Raw genomic sequence first — 23,318 nt, 5'->3', positions numbered from 1 at the left:
TGTGTATAGCTCAGGTTAAAACCTGTTTTAGAGGTTTTCCAACCAATTTATTGAATCACTTCAATATAGTAACCCAATATTTAGGGGTAGTGGTTTGTTCAAATCCCTAATTTTGCCCAGTATTTATTTATTTAACCATAACCAACGTAGGTATTTATAATTAACCTGGAGCATTCCTTTACGAGAAAAATAGACTGATTGCATAACCCTAGACTATTTTTAAACAGCATTTTTTTTTATCTATACACTATTCACACACTGACGTCATAGTTTACACATCTTGACGCGTTTTATTCGCTGCGCGTTTCCGCCGCGTCCACTCTGATGATGTCAAACCCCCCTACGGCTAATTCACAAAAGACTCGCCGCCGTGCCGAGCGCTCTGATTGGACGAAGCCCGAGCCACAGGAAGCGGCGGCGGCCCCGCTGATTGGCTGCCGTTCTCTTTGTGTGCGGGCAGCTGGCGTCTGGGCTGCATTTTGAATGGTCTCGTATTGGAAGGCGAAGGTGTCCATGGGCAGCACAGCAACAAAGGAGCCAGGATGGTGTTAGTGCACGTCGGATATCTGGTTCTTCCCGTCTTCGGTTCCGTCAGAAGTAGAGGTAATTACGTTTTATTTACTGTCGCACGCGCTCTCGTCAGCTTTTTATGAGCGCGTGAGGGTCGCGCGGACGTTATCAAAGGCTGCTGGCCTGCCGGAGCGTCGCGTATTTTACAACACAAATACAGAGTGATTTGCTTAGTGGGGTAACATTTAAGAAAAACACATCATATTTATATATACCAGATATGTTTTGATTCGCTGGAAAAATAGTTATCAGGTCACAATTTGAACAACGCGGACTATGTTAGCGTCATCCTTTGTGTCAGAACGCATATGCGTTTAAAAAGGAATAAACAACGCATTTCTGCGTATTTGTCTCGTGTATAGCACCCTATTGGGGCGCGTCAAACGAAGCTGTCGTTGCAACAAACGGGAACCTAACGTTACATGTTATAATCGACAAAGTAGTGCGTTTGCAGCGTCGACAGCTTTGGCAGCGTTTTAGTTCGTTGCGGTGTACATAACGCGCTACGATCCGTTAAATTCCCTCACATCCGTTCCGCCGTGTGCGGTTTTGTTTATGAATAATTAAACATGGCTTCAGCAGTCAGTGTACTGATGGGCAGCTGCAGTGGCACAAAATATCCTCAGCTGAACCTGCTCCTGATTTACGCTTTTACAGGATGAATGCATGACAAATTGGCTTCGGGTCGTTTTAGCATCTAATCATCGATTGCAGTTTGCATTGCGTGTTTTATTCTGCTCTAATGGAGAGAAGAAGGAAAAAAACGTCAGAATCTTAAATCCCACCTTAGTCAGCCATGTCTGGACAGGAAAAAAAAAAGGTGCATCCATAATCGAGTTTCTGTGCATTAAAATTATGATAATAGTGTACTTTAGCAGCTTTTGGAATTCCATAATGCCGCACCAACCGAAGATGCATTTATATTTAATATGTTATGTTATGCATTTTGCTGCACCAGCAGAAAAAGATGCATTCGTACATAAAATGTGCAATTGTAAAATGAGGTGCATCTGTATATAAAATGTTTGTAATTAACTAATACAGTAGTGTGTGCATTTTACACCAGCAGAAAAAACAAATGCATCAATATGTGTGCTATAATAATAATAATATTAAGGTGCATTTTGTAGCCGTGCCCTAGCACCGATGGTTTCATTGATTGTGCTTGTATTTGTTTCTATTTTTTTCCTTGTTCCATAGTCTGGGGGCTGATTCTACATACCGCATTTTTTCAGAGCTCTGTTCCCTTCCATTGTGTATCTAACGATCACCCGCCGCTGCTGTGCTATAGCCTCTGCCTGCCCTGCATCTAGCTGTGTTGTGACTCCCTCTTCTCATTCCCTCTCTTTCCATCTGAAGACGACATTACAAACAAACTCTCACTCATCCAGTTTATATCCTCCTGTGTAACCGACTGCAGAATAACACTCTCTCTTCTCTAGAAGAATCCTCTTGTCTTCTTATTTTTAAATGGTCATTGTTGCTTTGACGAAAATAACAACTCATTGTAGCATTTAGCTTTTTTACGACTGTCATTGTGATTTGTCCCATTCTCAGTGTGGATAGACCAACATTTTTGCTGTAAATTTCTGTCAAGTGGATGTATTGGCCTCTCACTCGATCATAGCCGGGCTTGATCGACCCCTAAACACTTGTCTCTGTCTCGTCTTTTGGGAGGGTGTGCTGTGCCGGTGGGATTCGCCCAACATTTGGACTTGCTAGAGAAGCTCAACGTGTTCCTTTTTTAATTTACTAATTATTTATGTACAGTTCGGATCGATAATATCTCTCTCGGTGACCCTTTGCCTCCTGGGGCCAACCATTAATAATTGAATCTATACCATCGTCCTTAAGGAAATAGTTTCTGTCACCATTTACCCTCATGCCGTTCCAAACCCACATGCTGTTTGTTTAGTCCAAGACAAAAGATGTTTAAGGATCTTTATGGACCAAAAAACACCATAATGGCAGTTTGAACCAGTTTTATTTTAGAAATATTAAATATATAAGTATTAATGTACACATCTAAAACAAAAGCTCAAAATTTAGTGGAGAGAAAGCTGTGCTTTTGTCATTTTTATCGTTTAGGTTGAATTTATTCATTTAGTCAGTGCTTCAACTTTTTCAGATAGTTGTAAATGTTTATTTTTTTCATCTAGTATTGTTATTGGTTCCACTTTATTTTAAGAGGAAGTCGTTACTTGCTCATAAGTATGGAGTAATATTAATTGTAACAATTATTACTACTATTATAGTATTATTACTATAGTAAGTACATGTAGTAATATAAAATAACGTCTTACCTTCATATTTTATAGCAGCTTTTGCAATTAACAAAAATGTCTTTAATAGTTTTAGGTAATAACCTTGATTTAAATGACTCGTGCACTATATTTCAAGTCTTTTGATGAGTAAAATGTAAGATATTGTTCACTGATAATTTTCTCCACAGAAGCTCTAAAATCCTCACACTAAACGGTCAAGTGACTAAGTCATATGCAGTAATGGTGTATTTTTTTAGTCACTGTGAGTGGCTGTTTAAGGAAAAGAGCTGCCTAAAATAGTCTTTTGTTACACGGAATAAAATGATAGTATATGGGTATGGAACGAAATGAGAGTGAGTGAATTATTCTATTTAATGGTATGTTTACATGACAATGATGTACTAAAAACCGACGGCAATGTTGTCAAAACGATCCCGTTCACACACATCTGCAAAAATGACTAAAAAGGCTGTATTGTGCATGCCAGGCCAGTAGTTGGCGATGTCACTGTCACCCCGCAAACACTTAATACGCTTGTGTGAACATAATAAGCATGATGTCACAGTTTTCACAAATTCATGTTTTTATTGTTTACATGGAGACTGTCAAGGCATCGCTTTCATAACCTTGCGTTTTCAGGCTCTCAAAACACCATTGTCGTGTAAATGAACGACGATAGTTTTCCGTTGAAAGCAGTGCCTTTTCAGCGCCGCGTTCGTTGTGTTCTGTCTTCCGGTTTGTAATTCCACAGCATGAAGGTAAAATTTTACGGATTTATGAATAAACCGCTCGTTTTACAATCTGTCCGATCTACTGATATTTGACATCCACTTCAGACATTACAAAGCTCATGATCATTTTTGTTAACTCTATTAAGTAAATCGAGTTCACCGGCTAATTCCTTTTCGACCGTGATGCCATAGAAATATAAAAAGCTGACGCAAAAACGGAAGTTCAAACTCAAAATTCTAAAGATGGCTGCGTTCTTGTTTCTCTGGTGCATAATGTCTATATAATGTACATGTGTTGTGGTATTATTTTCAAAGAAGCTATATTGATCTCGAAATGATTTCAAGACCTTTTAAAAGTTCATATGGCAATGTTAAAGACGACCTAAATGGCATATTTTGTCCTCAGTTTGGATGTAATAAAGTGACTCTCCGAAAGTAACAAGAAGTAGTTTCCGGCTCTTCTTGACTGGCACACGGCACCCGACCAGCGCTCAAACGCCCCTCATTCATTTGATTTACCCATGCTGCAACGCCAGCATTAGCCTAGCGCTACCGAGCGGCGCTCCTAGCGCTGTGCGAGCGCCAATGTCATCCACTTTACAGGGATCACTAGAACTGCACTGTAGAAGTCCTCCTAGTATCGAAATGTCTCTATTTCTTTGGTTGTGGTTCTCTGCCTTCTGTTCCTGTACTAGGCTGTAATGCATGACCATGTTTATTATTTTTCTCTTGATTTTGATTGTTTCTTTGTTTTGGAACATTGAACAGCAAACTCCAATGTATCTTTGTGTAGACATGTCCTGCTGTACTGACGTGTTGTAGCATACACATCTACCCATTGGATGCTGCTTCTGTTATGTTAACTTTATGGAGCATGGTTGGGCCTTGCCTTCGCTCTTTATTTGCATGGAATTATTATTATTATTACTATTATTATTATTATTATGATCACACAATTCCACTCATACTAATATTTTCCAATAAAGACTGTAGATTTTCCCCTAACCCTCAGTGTGCTCTCTGCTGATTTCCATGTGTCGTACCCTCAAACCCCTCCCACTCCACTCTACGGCCTCCTTGGCCCCTCCCTCGAGTCATTTCTCAGCTCCTCCCACTTGCCAAAGTGAATCATGGGAATGTGCACTCACAAATATGGAGGCAAAATAGTCACTTCAAGTCACACACATCCCATCTGCATTTCACTATCTGACCTCCTGCGTTAGTGTATCTCGTTCTCATTTTTTTTCTCACGGAGAGATGGGTTTTGAGTGAAAATCAATATTTAGTCAACATAACCTCAAATCATTTAAACCATTCAAAGGTTTGGGAATGGTAAGATTTGTTTTTGTTTTTTAAAGAACTTTTATTCAGCAAGGATGCATTAAATTTAAGAAATGTTTCTTGAGCAGCAAATCCTCATATTTGAATGATCTCTGAAGGATCATGTGACACTGAAGACTGGAGTAATGATGCCGAAAATTCAGCTTTGATCACAGGAATAAATTACATTTTAAAATGCATTAACATTAGAAAACTGTTTCATTAAATTGGAATATTTCACAATAGATTTTACTTTATTTATTTATTTATATATATATATATATATATATATATATATATATATATATATATATATATATATATATATATATATATATATATATATATATATATATATATATATATATATATACAACTGCATAGCCTTGGTGAGCAGAAGAGACCTCTTTTAAAAAATCTTGCTGACCCCAAACATTTGAACGGTTATGAAAATAAAATGGTTTGAACCTTTCTGATATCTTCTGTTAACAGTCTAGATTAATTCAAAACATTAACTCAAAACCAACCAAAATAGTTCTGGGATGTTTTTGTATATGTTTAAAATCTAATGATGTTTATTTATACACATACTTTTTGATTGTTGTTTGGATGAACAGTCGTAAATGTCAGCCGGGTTCAGGCTACACTATTTTTGTTTATGATGCGATTTATGACTCCTAAATTGTGTGGGTAAGAAACTACCACTACATGTTGTGTCCCGACAAATTTTTCCCGACGTGTGTGTCTGCGTGATCTCATCGAGAAGGCGGAGCTAGTAGTGACAGGCTCGGAGCCATGACTGACTTTCAGAATCAGAATGTAAACAAACAATGGCTGCCGAAGCGCCACGTTTTGTACTGGCTTTGTTGAAATCAGAAAAGCCCAAAAACTAAAGAATTCCTCCTAGCAACCTTATTCATAGCAACGCCATCTTTAACAGGAATCAAAACGAGGCTGTGAGGGATAGGCGTAACATCTCGTAATAGGACTGTACTATTTTTTAATGTTTTTGGATTGTTCTACTGACGAAACACTGTCAACGATATCCTTCCAAGTAATTTCAGTAGACAAAAACACATGAGCTATGGAAAATGATAAAGGATCTATGAGCTTTTTACAGCGGATGCCAGTGAAAACACGGTAAGTCTATCCCTCACAGCCTTGCTTTCATACCTATCATGGCGCTGCTCTAAATAAGGTCCATGCCATCGTCTCTTTCGTTTCGCCATGTTTGAAAGCTGTGTACAGAAGAGCACTTCTGTGTCTCTATTGGTATGCATCAGAGGTGTCGAAATCATAAACCCTGAAAAAAAGATGGACGACGCCCCTTCAGTCTCTTCAATTTGTAAAAAAGTAAAGCCTCTGTCATGTCCCAATATGGCGCTAAAATCTTGAAGCCTGCGTCTGAGCATGTATTGGAGCCGCGGTTTCAAGACCCCGCCCACACTCCTGCGGAATCGGTTAGTAGCCTACAGTTTACTATAGAACAACTCAATGTCGGGGGGAAATAATCTGTTAAGAAAATGTAGAAATTAAAGATAAAGCTCCAATCTTTTCTTGAATATCCCGAAAAAAGTCAGTTGGTGGCTCAGAGAAGCGCAATCTCAGCTGTCAACCATTAGGCTACGTCACACCCTGTTTTTAGCATCAAATAACCACCTTAAAGATTCAGTGTGTAAATTTAAGCTGTATCTAGCGGCGAAGTCTACCACCAACCCCTCTCTTTTGAAGCACATAGAGAAGCTACGGTGGCCCACACAGGACAAAGATGTTGTCTGAGGCCCCGATCACACAGAACGCGTTTTTCAGGTTCGGAAACGCGAGGCGCACTGCACTCCCTTTTTTGGTTGGCGTTTTTTTTCATTCAGAAAAGAGCAGTGTGCTGTTTTTATTTATTTATTTATTTATTTAATGTTTTTAGGCAACCCCCGAATCACCTGTACTGTCAGTCAGATCAATGTAACGGTCAACACAATGGAATGCCCGCCTCTCCATTCATTCAATTGGACGACATAAAATAAACGTGATGACGTTGCACGCTTTCCCGCTCAGAGTTAACTTTTTTTAACTTCGTGCGCTTCAAAAACGTGAGGCGCAGCAAGGAGTTAAAACGAGAGGCGCCCAGGGCACATAAGCAGCGTGCATAATGCGCTCTGCCAACCGAAATGCATTGAAAAACGCATTCTGTGTGATCAGGGCCCGAGGCAGCAGAGAGTGGCTAGCGCTCTGTAGAGCAGTTTGTCCGTTTAGGGCTACTGTAGAAACATGGTGTCGCAAAATGCTGTCTTCACTGTAATGGGACCCACGGTGTATTGAGATAGAAATGCTCATTCTAAGGTAATTAAACAGAACGGTTCATTATGCAAGGTCTTTATACACCACTAAAAACGTAGCTGTGTGTATTATATTGCATTTCTGTCAATAGATCCTTATAAAGATTACACAATGGACCAAAATTTAATAAAAACATTTTTAGACGAACACTTGAATTTACATCAGAATGATTAAAAACTACCTAAGATGACAGAAACCGTCGTTGGAAAAAGAAATGTATTTGGAGTGTCAGTTGATTGTTAATTCGGTACCATAGAGTGGTGCAGGTATGACATCATTTTATAGGCCAAAACCCGGAAGCGAGTTAGCATTTAAGCACTACCGGTTCAATCGTCCTGGAGTCAATGGGTTTTTTGAATGAGGTTTTGGTTAAATGGCTGAAATAAGGTCTGTGGTGAACACAATCTCAAGGCACTATCACGTTTTATTACACAACATAAAATACAAAAATATTGTATTTTTGTATATTATTCCAGTAGCAAAAGGCGGTTGCTAACAATTGTCTAAATGTGACTACCAAGGCTGTCGAGGAGGTTAAACGTCATCATGCCGAGCAGGTAAACTCAGTCCACTTTCACAGGCTCATTGTGCTCATAGTCTAACTCAAACGTGGGAAAATGTGGGAAACCTGAAAAGAATTGTCGGAAGCTTGATGGTGACGTTGAATTCGAGTGACCATGGTGTAGTTGGTTTATAGCCTACCTTTAGCCTTTTACTTCTGGCAACTCCATTTAGGCTTAACTTTCGTTGATCACAGAGCTTGTTTTTAGCGGTTAATCCAAAAGCCTATATATGGGAAAATCCTATTGGGTTTTCTTGAGGGAACCAGCGTGATGCTAACTACCGGTTTGCCTACAAAGTGACGTCGTACCTGCACCACTCTGTTAGATTACACGGAGAGGGTGGGGTTTATGACCTATGCTACATCATGATGCCTATTGTATTTTATGAATCACCCTGCATCAAACGGATCGTGCCAAGCTCGGGTTACTATCGTGTAGTCTGAACCCAGCATTATATAGAGTCTCAAAGATAATCAATCTAGAATATAGAGCCTACAGAGAAAACTAAACATCCAGAAATGAAGGTCTGAGTAAATGTGATTAGTAATTAGTTAAAAGGATCATCGGATAGAAAGTGTTAGAGGTGAAGGGTCAGGCCATAAGGGAAGAATAAAATGCATCTGAGTGAGGTTCAACCTTAACACAACTCATTAAATTCTGTGACCTGACCTTCAGGCGATGACCTTTGTTTCTAATGATGGAGGTCAGAGTGTTTTAACTCACTCGAAAATCATAATCTCAGATAGAAGAGGGGTTCATGGTTTCTTAGGGACAAACAATGTGCAATATACTGGAAGGCGAGTACATCGCACAATTATTCACTGATCAATATTTTTGCCTGGGTTTCTGAGGGAAGCAGAGGGAAAAGATCATTAGAATTCAGAGCGCGTGAACTGCACACTCCATACGTTTCTGCTGATCTAAGAGTTTTGCTCGAATCTCTGGAGCCCCGGGGAATATTTCCCACTGAGAAAATCACCGGTTTCTCCTCTGTTCTCTTCTCCAAAGACGGCATGAAATGAGACCATAACAATTCTATATCAAGAGTTTCTGCACTTTTGCACTCCACCATCTCCTTTGAGTGCAACCGTGTTTCTGTTTCCCAGGGCCGGAGACTTTTAAACATTTAAAAATGTTTCCCGTGACCTTTTACAACACAATTTTGCCCTTGTATTCTCCTCAGGAAAAAATGCCATTCAAAATCAACAGTGTTTCCTTCAACGTACTGTTAGAAATGAGTGATTAGGATATTGTTTACCCAAAAATTATATTTCTTTCATTTACACACCCTCCCCCCTTTTTTCTCTCCAAACAATGTTTGTACTTGTTCTTAAATATCTCAAGTGTTACAGGTTTGGAACAACATGAGTGTGAATAAATGTTTCCATCAATCTATTTGATGTGCATTTTGGTGCATCACATTAAAAAAACTGGATGATAACGCCAAAATGTGCATTAACTTGAGTGCTCAATTGTGCTCAAAAATGAATAAAAAATTGTATCCAATACAAAGACATGCACATAAACTTCAATGGAAACACATTTGCAGGATAAATCCTTTGATGCTCAACTAAAACACTCATGTGACACTGGATCAAAAGAGGCTGTAATTGGATAACTGAACTAACTAGTGGACAAATCGCATCGCACAGCATCTCAAATGTTGGTTTGGTCGTTCTGAAATGCTTGAGCCAAAGTCTGTCATTAGAATGCTTGAACCCAGTTTATTTTAGTTGGTCTTGACTACAACGTACTAACATTTTAATGAATCATTTGATGCAAAGCACTTATTGTACATGTTTTATTTTGCACTTGCATTTTTAAAATTAGCTGCATGGAATTACATTTGTAATTTCTGCAGTTACATTCATAATTACACTGTTGACTCTTCCCTTATATCTTAACCTACCCTTGAATTTACCCATACCACAACACCTGACCCTAACTTTACCCTTAAACTTACCCGCACCACCACACCTGTCTCTAACTTAACCCTTAAACTCACCCACACCACCACACCTGACCCTAACTTTACCCTTAAACTTACCCACACCACCACACCTGTCCCTAACTTTACGCTTAAACTTACCCACACCACCACACCTGACCCTTACTTTACCCTTAAACTAACCCACACCACCACACCTGTCTCTAACTTTACCCTTAAACTCACCCACACCACCACACCTGACCCTAACTTTACCCTTAAACTTACCCACACCACCACACCTGACCCTAACTTTACCCTTAAACTAACCCGCACCACCACACCTGACCCTAACTTTACCCTTAAACTAACCCACACCACCACACCTGACCCTAACTTTACCCTTAAACTTACCCACACCACCACACCTGTCCCTAACTTTACCCTTAAACTCACCCACACCACCACACCTGTCTCTAACTTTACCCTTAAACTTACCCACACCACCACACCTGACCCTAACTTTACCCTTAAACTCACCCACACCACCACACCTGTCCCTAACTTTACCCTTAAACTCACCCACACCACCACACCTGACCCTAACTTTACCCTTAAACTCACCCACACCACCACACCTGTCTCTAACTTTACCCTTAAACTCACCCACACCACCACACGTCCCAAACTTTACCCTTAAACTAACCCACACCACCACACCTGACCCTAACTTTACCCTTAAACTTACCCACACCACCACACGTCCCAAACTTTACCCTTAAACTAACCCACACCACCACACCTGACCCTAACTTTACCCTTAAACTAACCCACACCACCACACCTGTCCCTAACTTTACCCTTAAACTAACCCACACCACCACACCTAACCCTAACTTTACCCTTAAACTAACCCACACCACCACACCTGTCCCTAGCTTTACCCTTAAACTAACCCACACCACCACACCTGTCCCTAACTTTACCCTTAAACTAACCCACACCACCACACATGCCCCTAACTTTACCCTTAAACTAACCCACACCACCACACCTGTCCCTAACTTTACCCTTAAACTAACCCACACCACCACACCTGTCCCTAACTTTACCCTTAAACTAACCCACACCACCACACCTGACCCTAACTTTACCCTTAAACTAACCCACACCACCACACCTGTCCCTAACTTTACCCTTAAACTAACCCACACCACCACACCTGTCCCTAACTTTACCCTTAAACTCACCCACACCACCACACCTGTCCCTAACTTTACCCTTAAACTCACCCACACCACCACACCTGACCCTAACTTTACCCATAACTTACCCACACCACCACACCTGACCCTAACTTTACCCTTAAACTCACCCACACCTGACCCTAACTTTACCCTTAAACTTACCCACACCACCACACCTGTCTCTAACTTTACCCTTAAACTAACCCACACCACCACATCTGACCCTAACTTTACCCATAACTTACCCACACCACCACACCTGACCCTAACTTTACCCTTAAACTCACCCACACCACCACACCTGTCCCTAACTTTACCCTTAAACTCACCCACACCACCACACCTGACCCTAACTTTACCCTTAAACTGACCCACACCACCCCACCTGTCCCTAACTTTACCCTTAAACTCACCCACACCACCACACCTGACCCTAACTTTACCCTTAAACTCACCCACACCACCACACCTGTCCCTAACTTTACCCATAACTTACCCACACCACCACACCTGACCCTAACTTTACCCTTAAACTGACCCACACCACCACACCTGACCCTAACTTTACCCTTAAACTGACCCACACCACCACACCTGTCCTTAACTTTACCCTTAAACTAACCCACACCACCACACCTGACCCTAACTTTACCCTTAAACTTACCCACACCACCACACCTGACCCTAACTTTACCCTTAAACTGACCCACACCACCACACCTGTCCCTAACTTTACCCTTAAACTAACCCACACCACCACACCTGTCTCTAACTTTACCCATATCCCATCTCAATATCAGCAAAAGTGTTTTGCAATCATAGATCTCCTCCTCAATCAACTCCTCACCCGTTTGCATCCCTGTGCAATACAATATGAAACAACAAGTATGTTGTACTTATTTTGTTATGTAAGTACATAGTTAAGGCCACCTAATTTATAGTGGAGCCGAATAATTTGGTAATAAAGACCTCCCCCGAAGTTTTTCACGAACACCAGTATCTGAACGCAAGATGACTACAGATAGCATTTATGATGGGCAAAAGAGCCACAGTTTCTTCACTGATTGTAGCAACTTCCATTTTTATTATAGATATTTTGCACCAAATTACTACGGCACGGCACGGCACGATTACAAACCATTCTCAGCACGTAATTCTTGGCATGGTTGTCTAACCGTGCTGGTAGAATCCATTACATGACGTTGCCACTCAGGATTGGTCACTTGTCCGTTGCCTTGCTACCAGTTTCTCTGTAGCTGGCTATTGGCTAAGCGCTCTATTTGAGTGACATAAACACAAATTAATAATAAAATTAAAAGAAATATCTGAAATATCTTGGCCTGACCAGAGTTTGGTTTTTCCAGCTCACAAGTCTGGAGAATTGCTAGATGACACTCGCTGGCATTAGGGTCTATCTAGATTTCTAGGCTAGCCGTCATCAGCCCCACAGTGGAAAATGAAACCAGAACCATACCATCTGACCCAGGTCAGCAATAAGAACCGTTTGGCCCGATGGTGGAAAGCGGCTAATGATGACACAATATTCATTTTTGGGTGAACTGTTCCTTTAAGAAGTGGTATAATTCATCAATTTTTATTTTATTTTATTTTTTTGCCATGGCGTCTTCGGAATCTTTACCTATAGCGTTGGGGCCGTTCTCACAGAATTCATTTGGCCATTTCACTGCCATAGTTTTTTCAATGTAAACATGCTAGCTAGACTGACATCTTTAACTGTTGTGCGCTTGTCTATTGCATGTCGCGCATGACAGAAGCTGTGTTTGAAATTGCTCACTATTCCCTACATTACTCCAATAATATTGTTCACTTGAGGGAGTGAATGAAAGCGAGTGAGTGAATCCGGACACTGTGCACCGAAAGGGCTGCCCCTTTTCTGCCCTGGAAGTTTCTGCGTGCTGTTTAATAATCATTTGAAACTTAGCAGAGTGCAGATAAATCTTTTCAAGTTGGCTATGTAAACTAGCATGTATAAACCTTAGTTAGACAATTTAAACAAGTTATATTTATACCTATGATATTAGTACCAAAATTGGACCAGCAGTTTGGAAATTGGATGGAGGATTCAGCTGCAGGCACCATCTGGTTAGAGAAATTAATTCAGCGCACAACTCTCACAGTTCATCGGTTGTTACTCTGGTGCATTGTGGGATTGAATGGGTCCACTCCATGACATTCACTATGGTTTCGGACACCACTACAAATGGCTCTCCCTTCAAATAGTGCCCTATTAAGGGGTCATATAATGGTATTGCACTTTTACAAGATGATTGTATGGAAATGTGTTGGCAGTGCCTGTTCACAACCATCCTATAATGATAAAAAATCCATCAAGTGTTTTTTATCTCTTTATATGTTTTCCCCTGTCTCAAATAGAGCCTTTCGACGTGTGACGTCACACGATCCGACACGCCTCCCGCGACTGTTGATTGACAGCAATTTAATCCCAAGCGAGCGCAAACTGTCGTCGTTACCATAGACATCATATAGGTTTCAAATCTATATGTCTGGTCGTTACAGTCCGCCATAGTATAAGTAGAGACACTAGGCGATTGTAGTGTTCTGTTCTTGGGTGTAATAATGAACACAGCAGGTCATTCTGATGTTCCTAAATCTGAACATTTAATTCAGCTGCTCCTGAATAAAGATCTGTACCAGCTCTTCGTGTTTATGCTGCCCCTCCACAAGAAGTTGAAACGCTTCACGATGATCTGCAGCTAAAGTTTACAGGGTAACGTTAAATTACGACATGCTTTCTATGTATGATGTTCTCAATATAATTCATAATCCCACGTTTAAAATGAACAACACGTTATGGTTATTGTGTTATTACAAACTGTGAACGCTGGGTAAGTTTACACTAAGCTTAATTTTGTAGATGGTTTATAACGGTGTCTGTTACTGTCTAAAAATAAATCGTGTTGTAACAGTTATTACAATTTATAGATAACATTACGCATCACTGACAAACCGAAAAAAAAGTTTTTATTGGCATTAGGTGTAACATCAATCTGTCAATGAACTAAGGTATACATCAGTAAACACATAGAATTCGTGCTAATATTACCCCTGCCAGTACATAAAGACAGATCAAAGTGACATTACGGTAACCTACCATTCAGAAATGTCCTGTTTAGCCTTACATGTCGAATTTCGTTGGAGCTGTGATCTTGTCCTTGTCCTTGTCCGACTTCAAATTGATAGAGTTGATCTTTTTTACGGTCTATGATCTGTCCTCTCAGAGACTCCAGTAGCAGTTCTTTCGCCTCTGTTGTCAATGGCAACACTCCTCGCCCCGCCCCACATAACAGAGGGGCGGGGTCATTCTTCATTTAAAGCCATATGCACCGAAATTGGAGCTGTTACTGACCAGGTAAAATTAGTGTTTTCTTACAATACTAATGAGAATTTTTAATTAAAGTATATTACAAAGTTTTAATTTAGACACTAAAGAATCATATTAACTTGTATAAAAATGGCATTATAGGACTCCTTTAAGAGTATATGGGGTGATTTCAGACACATCCATGGCATTCTAGAGTGCAACTGTTTCTACTGCGTTTACACTGAAAATCAATGGAAAAGTTGAGCAGTGGAATGGAAAAACATGTTCTGTGTAAATCGGCACTTACAACACTAAAGCAGATATGAATGCCTGACCAACACACAGCAAGCATGCAGTCATGTTGTGCATACTTCACATACGTTTCTGGGGCTGGAACAAACTTCAGTACTCAAGGAGGGGTGATGGTTACAGTCAGCTTCTGCATATTAAGATTTAAACATGACATAAAACATTTCAGTTTTAACACATTCAACAAAACATGTAAGGAGTAATAATTAGCCTTCTAGTCATGATCACACTAAAAGAGTGTGTTTTGCCATATCAAACTTGAAGGCATTTTAAATATGCATTTGGAGTGTTTTAATAGCCTAAGTTGGAAGAACACCAGCACAGCTATATGTATGTATGCAAGTATTTACACCATTCAAAAGGTTTGAGGTCAGTAAACGAATACTTTCATTCAGCAAGGACACATTAAAGGTGAACATAATGTTTCAACGGATTTCTATTTCAAATAAATATCACATTTCCCACAAAAATATAAGGCAGGACAACTGTTTTCAACATTGTTGATAAGAAATGTTTCTTGAGCAGCAAATCAATGACAGAAAAATTACACGAATGACCCACCAAAATCAAGTATTATAATAGCCTTCTATAAAGGGTTTTACTGCATGACCAAAGCAGGTTTCCTGTTGGAAGCAGAAGTTATTTTGTAAGTGTGTGTGAGAGTCGGACAGCTGAGCGGCTGAAATAGAACTTTGAGGAGCAGCTGTCAAACACTCCTTCCCTCCCCCTCCATTTTTCTACCCTCCCCCTCTCCAATCCCATCGTTCCCTCCCCCTCCGCGTGTCCCTGAAACCCCCCACCCCTCCATCTGTCTGTGTTATGTCCGTCACTGAATCCGTTTGACTGCTGAATCAGCCATGTCCAGAGCTCATAAACGCCTGTCATTAGGTCCAATAGATTTCCTATTAAACCAGGCCTCCAGTCTGACACAGTTAGGCGCAGTATATTTCCCTCAAAGAAAGCACGGCTAATCCCGGGGGAATGGGATGAGTTAGATCTGTGGTAATCCAGATAAAGAATGAGTCCTTACCTGCAGTAACGCAGCCGTTAGATCCAGCAGGTCACCGCGTATGAATCGTCACCTGGCTTCAGTTAAATAAAGAACAGGTAATATTCTCTAAAGCAGGACATCCATCAGAACGGCCTCTGGTCCTGTTGATAAGATTACACAACAACCCGTACACTTATGCAAATATTTACCATGGTAACCACAGTTTCTACCAGATTGCCATAGTTACTTCAGATATTACTACTCTGCATTCATAATTAATAGGCCTATGATATCTCAAAATATGTAAGAAGCTTTAAGAATGGTTTCAAATTTAATGTATTTACTGTTATTTAATTTCTATATTTTTCTTAATTTCTATATATATTTTTATTTTGTATTACTGTAATTGTATTATTTGTATAATACTATATACATACAATTATAATAATTGTATTGTTATTTTAGTTTATTCAACTTTAGTTTTAATTTATAACATTTGTATTTGGTTGTTTTTATTTAATACCAAATACGTTTTTTTTTTTTGTAGTAGCAGTATGTATTTTATTTGTATTTATTATTTGATTTAATTTTGTTGACGCTAATATATTTATAACAGTGTTCTTTAGTAACAAACTGTATTTAAGTTTTATTTAATTTATTATTTAAGTATATTGATGCTAATATCAAACTATAACTTTTCTGTAGTAACAATAACTATTTTATTGTTTTGTTAGTAATGTTCGATTATTTTACCATTATTTTAGATATCATTTTTATTTTTATTGATTCTAATACACATTTTAACAGTATTCTGTAGTAACACTAAGTTTTATTTATTTATGTATGTACATTTATTTAGCGTTTTATTTAATAACAGTTTTCAGTAGTAACATTAACTAGCCTTTTTTATGTATTATTTTCCCTACTATTTTACTTATATTGACTTATACTTTACTTATATTTACTCTATTTAAAATTTGTATTGACTTTCTGTAGTAACAATAACTGTATTTAATTTTTATTTAATTTAATGTTATTGATGCTAATACTAAATTGACAGTTTTTCTGCATCAACAATAACTATTTAATTTTTATGTAGTTATTTATTTTTTATTATTTCATATCATTATTACTGATGCCAATAACAGTTTCTCTGTAGTAAAAATAACTTGTAAATGTGGAATTTTAGCAGGAAATATTACCACATTAAATACAAAAAAAGTACATGTGTGGCTTTCTCATTGGCTATATTCAGAATAGAAAACTAGTGTACTATTTACTGGATACTGGACTTTATACTACAAACTTTAATTTAAAATTATATCTATAAATTAATTTATGAATTATTTTCTATAAGGCTAAAAATATGTGCATTTTTTTTCACAGCAATGATAAGTTATACTACAATGAGTGTCTCACAACCTCATCATGTTTCTGTAAACGGGGTCCAGTTATTATCTTAGGGTAATTTTGCATATTGCAAACAATATGACATTCTGAACATCGCCTTTGTTTTAATTTTTTTTCAAATGCTGTCGCTGATCTCTGATTGGTTGAGTGGACTCTCTATTTTGTGATTGGTTGTCCCGTACAGGAGCACATTTTAGCAGGCACCAGCATAATCATGCTACCTCCTGCCGGCATTTTCACCTGGCTGCTACAGCAACGCCTCTGCCTGCTGAGTTCCCGCCCCCTCATCTGCCCCCGCCCCAGTACCAGGAAGTCCCGCCCCCTTTCCTACCTCAGGCCTTACAGCAGCAATACCTCATCCAGCAACAGCTACTGCAGCGCAGGTAAAAAACTACACCTTAATGTATTTGGACACTTCAAAATATGTTATGCTGTCTTCAAAATAAAAGACATTGTGTGGAGAAACGTTGATAAATAAAAGGTCTATTCCTCATATTATCACTCTTCAGACGCACGCAGGAGCGAGTCCCGCTGAACACGCATCGGTTACGCCCAGGATATGAATATGCTCCGGCTCTCCATGTCCCACAGCCAATCCCACAGCAGCCCAGATATCTGGCGGAAGGCACTGACTGGTGAGTTTTGCATATAAAGCAGCAGTAAACTAATTTCATCAAGCAATAGGAATTATTTTTGTGATTAAAAAGGGAAATACACTGCTGCTGATTGAGTGTTTTTAAATGACTCTTGATAATGTAAATGTGTGTGTGTTTACAGGGACTTGAGCGTGGACGCAGCTGTGCCACATCAGTATCCTCTGCAGCAGATTCCTCAACCCTACCAGCATTACCTGGCCTCACCCAGAATGCACCACCTCCCCAGGAACACCTCCTCCACCCAGGTGGTGCGTGTCTAAGCAACGTGTGTGTGTGTGTGTGTGTGTGTGTGTGTATTTAGTCAGTCACCAATTGTACAAAAGTTCTAACATTTAAAAAGATGAGAGAGGCCTGTAACTTTCGTCATAGGTAAACTATGAGAGACAGAATGAGAACCATCAGTAACAACGCCCCCCAGGGACTCAAACCCTGCAGTGCCAGACGTGTCCCCCTGCTTAAGCCAGTACATGTCCAGGCCCATCTGAAGTTTGCTAGAGAGCATTTGGATGATCCAGAAGAGGATTGGGAGAATCTTATCTTTTTAACAATCCCATTCCCAATATTGTCAGATGAAACCAAAATAGAACCTTTTGGTTAAAACTCAACTTGTCGTGTTTGGAGGAGAAAGAATGCTGAGTTGCACCATACCTACTGTGAATGATGGGGTGGAAACTTCATGCTTTGGGGCTGTTTTTCTGCAAAGGGACCAGGACAACTGATCAGTGTAAAGGAAAGAGTGAATGGGGCCATGTATCGTGAGATTTTTAGCAAAAACCTCCTTCCATCAGCAAGGGCATTGAAGACGAAACATGGCTGGGTCTTTCAGCATAACAATGATCCCAAACACACTGCCCGGGCAACGAAGGAGTGGTTTCGTAAGAAGCATTTCAAGGTCCTGGAGTGGCCTGGCCAGTCCCCAGATCTAAACCCCATAGACAATCTTTAAAGGGAGTTGAAAATCTGTGTTGCCCAGCGACAGCCCCAAAACATCACTGCTCTAGAGGAGATCTGCAGGGAGGAATGGGCTAAACTACCAGCAACAGTGTGTAAAAACCTTGTGGCGACTTACAGAAAACATTTGACCTCTGTCATTGCCAAAAAAGGGTATATAACAAAGTATTGAGATTAACTTTTGTTATTGACCAAAAACATATTTTCCACCAAAATTTGCAAAAAAAATCTAGAAAATGTGAATTTCATGATTTTTTTTCATAGTTGAAGTGTACCTATGATGAAAATTACAGGCCTCTCTTGTCTTTTTAAGTGGGAGAACTTGCACAATTGGATTGGTGGCGTGGCTGACTAAATACTTTTTTCCCCCACTGTGTGTGTGTGTGTGTGTGTATATATATATATATATAGGAGACTATAGGTCATTTTAAGTAGTAAACTATACCCCAAAATTCTTCAAAAAGTGACTACCAGTAAAACTGTATAAAAATTTGGGACCAAAATTATTCAGACACTTTGACCTGACCATGATAGACTGAACCACATTAAGCATTGCTTGGTGATTGGTTGACCTAAATTGGTATTATATATATATATATATATATATATATATATATATATATATATATATATATATATATATATATATATATATATATATATACACACACACACAAACATATGTTAAGTGAGTGAATGTGGTCCTCAAACAATGAGCACAGAGATGTAGATGTGTTTTAGTCATGTATGTTGTATTTTTTGGCAGGTTGTCCATGAAATAAGGAATTATCCATATCCACAGCTCCACCTGCTGGCGCTGCAGAGCTTGAGTCCCAGCAGACACTCTTCCGCTGTTCGGGAGAGTTATGAGGTAACACACGCACAGATGAATACTAGTACACACACACACACAAACACACACAGTCATGCTTTGCTCTACTTAACACTGAGTCTGTGATTGTGTGTAGGAGCTGCTGCAGTTAGAGGATCGTTTGGGAAGCGTCAGCAGAGGGGCCGTGCAAACCACCATAGAGAGATTCACCTTCCCGCACAAATACAAGAAGGTTAATAATACATATGGTTTTATATTTTTATTTTCATGTCCAGTTTTCTGCTGCTAACATACTTATTGTTTGTATTGTTTGTGTGTGTGTAGAGGAAGCCGCTGGATCTGAAGTTATGTGAGGGTGAGGAAGAGTCTGATGTGGATGAGAAATGTACCATCTGCCTCTCCATGCTGGAGGATGGAGAAGATGTCAGGTAGTGTAGAATACTGAAGAACTATACTCTACCGTTCAAAAGTTTGGGGTCGGAAGATTGTTTTTAATCATAAGTCTCTAATGCTCACCAAGCTTGTGTTTATTTGATATCAATTCGGTAATAATTGTGAAATATCATTACAATTTAAGAGATTGGTTTTCTATGGGAATATATAGTAAAATGTAATTTATTCCTGTGATCAAAGCTGAATTTTCAGCATCATTTCTCCAGTCTTCAGTCACATGCTCTATCAGAAATCATTCTAATATGAGGATCTGCTGTTCAAGATAACTTTTGATCAATTTAATGCATCATTGTTTAATGAAATGATACGTTTCTTTTCTTCTTTCTTTCTTTAAAAAAACATAACAAAACAATCTTACTAACCCCAAACGTTTGAACGGTACTACTACACCATTGTCAGGGAACTCCAGGATGTTCAGGAGTAGATAAAAATATATGATTTAATTAAAGGTGGGGTAAGGGCTATCTGGTAACCGTTGTTGGTATTTCAAATCACCAAAACAAACACGCCCCTGCCCTACCCCCGAAAGGGTCTCGCCCCTATATTGATAGCTTCTCCCCACACATACGTAAACCCAGAGGCATCAACGGCTATGGCAGAATCTCTGTGTATCGGATCCAGGTCGAATATTCAATGAAAAAGTCATCCCTTCTATCACAAAAACACAAACCGTTCTTGTGAACAACTTGATAGTACACAAGCACACAGTCCAACTAACGAACATATTACAATTATGACAAGATTAGAGTTACAGCAATCACAAAACACAAACTGTTCTCATGAACAACTCTATAGCACGAGCCGACAGTCCAACTAACGACATATTACAATTATGAGAAGATTAGAGATAGCGATCAAACCGTTCTCATGAACAACTCTATAGAACAAGCACGACAGTCCAGTTAACGACATATTACAATTATGACTGGATAAGGGTTATATAGATCATGAAAAGAGTAAGCAAACATATATTAGGAGTATAGTATCTTACTTGTCGGAGACATTGTGTGAGCTGATGCTTGAAGCACACAGTGAGGAGATTTAGACGCTCCATACGGTGTGGAAATGAACAGGTCTATCATCGCTGAAGTGAGACACAATACGATCGCAAATGGACAAACAAGCGAACATGACACACGAGCATAGTGAAGCAGCATATATTAGGCTAGTTCTCGGCTAATGTCCGTCATGTGTGACTTGTGTGTTTTGAATAACGACGTGCACAGAGCGAGCGCGAGAGCTCTTCTCAACATCAATAGTAGACACGCCCCTTACCTGCTGATTGGCTACAAGTTTGTTATTCCACTCGGGCCCGTGTCCTTTTTCTAAAACGGTTTTGAAATAACACTTATCCCACCTTTCACTGTCAATGTGTTGTTGAATTATTTAAATATTAACTTGAAACTTCAGGGGGTAATTGGTCAGTTTGTAAATCTCTTTACTACATTATAAATGCTACAAAATACCTGTGTTATTTTTGTATTATGTATATACTATTATAGTGTTTAGTAATATTTTGAATTAGCATTTATTTTTTATATTTCAACATTTATTTTTAAGTTTTAAAGGGGTTATGAACTGCATTGTTTTATGATGTTTCATGTGGTGCACTTATAATGTTACTATGATGTTTACATCAAAAATGGTCATAATTTATAAATAAAAGGCATTTTTCCTGGCCTGATTTTAGCCTCTGCGCTGAATGCTCTGTTTTAAAGGACGTGTCTGCTGTAAGAGTTCAGTGTAAACACTCACTGCTGTGATTGGCTAACATCTTTGCATATGAAAAAAGTTCTACATGTGTAACTCTCTCAAACTTTTAGCACGCTTTTACTATTACAGCTCTCATTGTGAAAAGTGCTGATTTAGCATTATATTCTATTCTTATAGTTATATGTTGGCAGTAATGTTGTTGCATTACTGTTAAGTCCATATCGTAAAAGTGTGTTTGCAAAGCCTGCGCTGAAATGCACTGATTTAACTGGCTTGGTTACAAAAAAAGCTGTTTTTGGACTAATAAGGACGTTTTCAGATATTATACAGGATATTATTATAGTGTGATGGCCTCTTGCATGTCAAAAGCTCAAGGAACATTTGATTTCTAAGTTCATGACCCGTTTAATAATTTTGTTGCGTGCTTTTGTCACTAATAAACATGTAAAAACCGAAGTATACTTTGAGCTTAACTTTCTCATCTTAATAAACCATGTCTATACTTACAAAAACAAAGTGGGCTAATCACTCTCTGTCTCTCTTTCAGGAGGTTACCCTGTATGCACTTGTTCCATCAGGCGTGTGTGGATCAGTGGTTGGCCACCAGTAGAAAGTGTCCCATCTGCAGAGTGGACATCCAAACACAGCTCACCCCTGAGAGCTGAAACACACAGCGAAATAACACGCATTAACAAATAACTGACACACACGTTCTCTTTCGCTCTTATACATCTATACAGACATTTCCATCCACACACTGTATATTACCTATACACACGTGTATGAGCCATCCAACACACACTAAACACACACTCACATGCTTTACTGAGCCAATGACAATAACTGACACTTCACACACTCACACACACACACACGCTGGTAGAACTTACTAAAGGGTCTGTCGCAAGGAGTGATTCTGTCCGTAGGGAAATGGTGTGTGTCCGTAGCATGTGTGTGTATTTGTGCAATTCCTTAAGCCATGAACTTTACTAAAGACCCTCAGCTTGCATACAATACACACACACACACTTACACACTAATTATAATATATATACACAATGAAGCGGATAAGACACTGTCAAATCTAGCTGCTGGAGTGTGTGTGTGTGTGTGTCCACTGTATTTCTGATCTGCAATACTGCTTTAGTCTTACACACTGGAGCTACTTCGGCTTGCGTGTGTGCGTATGTACGCTTGTTCACCATTTTGGTGCGCGTGTATCGTATGTGTGTTAATATTTTCATGGGTCATTGGGTTAGTGGTGCACGACGGTGCATGTAAAGAAGCCAAAAAAAGAACACATGCTCAACAAAAACACAAAAGCAACTCATTTCCGAGACAGCAGGAGGAGGGCTGTTGTCTTATACACAAAAAAAACAACAAAGTAGGCGGAGAATGTTGTGATTGGTGGATTTGTGTAGATAGGCGCAGTAGTAGTTGCATGCATCTGTGCTTGGGTTGTTGTTTCAAGGTACACCTGGAAGTGTGTATGTGTGAGTGCATGAATGTGTATTAGCTCCTTTAAGCTGTGACGATCCGTAACATTATCAGACTCATGTAGCGAGCGTGTGCGTGTGTGCGAGAGAGAGAGAGACCCTGCCATGACCTTTGACCCTAAATGCCTACTGAAAAAAGCACATGTGAGCATAGCTAAAGTGCCCGGCCTCACTCTGGTGCTGCGCTGCCATGGTTCCTGTATTTATT

The 23,318-nt window shown here is 39.4% G+C and overlaps 1 protein-coding gene and 1 long non-coding RNA gene across 2 annotated transcripts in view; one reads left to right on the top strand and one right to left on the bottom strand.

Moving 5' to 3' along the window:
* Positions 1 to 22,260, bottom strand: part of LOC137047128 (uncharacterized) — a 32,259-nt gene extending 9,999 nt beyond the window's left edge. The window contains exons 1-2 of the long non-coding RNA XR_010899149.1: positions 22,122 to 22,260; positions 15,639 to 15,760 (exon numbers count right to left, since the gene is read on the bottom strand). This is a non-coding gene — a long non-coding RNA (uncharacterized lncRNA). The remainder of the gene's footprint in view (positions 1 to 15,638; positions 15,761 to 22,121) is intronic.
* Positions 329 to 22,297, top strand: ark2ca (arkadia (RNF111) C-terminal like ring finger ubiquitin ligase 2Ca). Its single transcript, XM_067424703.1, has 8 exons — positions 329 to 603; positions 17,194 to 17,392; positions 17,519 to 17,644; positions 17,787 to 17,913; positions 19,383 to 19,487; positions 19,585 to 19,680; positions 19,773 to 19,876; positions 22,162 to 22,297. Exons 1-8 carry the CDS (start codon positions 543 to 545, stop codon positions 22,277 to 22,279), a joined length of 936 nt encoding a protein of 311 aa, XP_067280804.1. The 5' UTR covers positions 329 to 542; the 3' UTR covers positions 22,280 to 22,297.
* The last annotated feature ends 1,021 nt before the right edge of the window (positions 22,298 to 23,318 follow it).

Source organism: Pseudorasbora parva, chromosome 18 (genome assembly GCF_024679245.1).
Source record: "Pseudorasbora parva isolate DD20220531a chromosome 18, ASM2467924v1, whole genome shotgun sequence".
NCBI classification, from domain to species: Eukaryota; Metazoa; Chordata; class Actinopteri; order Cypriniformes; family Gobionidae; genus Pseudorasbora; species Pseudorasbora parva.
This window is presented reverse-complemented; position numbering and strand designations above follow the sequence as displayed.

Excerpts from the sequence above, each read along its gene's own strand:
- ark2ca (XM_067424703.1), top strand. The coding sequence starts at position 543 with ATGGTGTTAGTGCACGTCGGATATCTGGTTCTTCCCGTCTTCGGTTCC. Across the intron at positions 17,393-17,518 it reads CAACAGCTACTGCAGCGCAG|ACGCACGCAGGAGCGAGTCC; the intron begins GTAAAAAACTAC and ends ATCACTCTTCAG. Across the intron at positions 19,681-19,772 it reads TCCCGCACAAATACAAGAAG|AGGAAGCCGCTGGATCTGAA; the intron begins GTTAATAATACA and ends GTGTGTGTGTAG.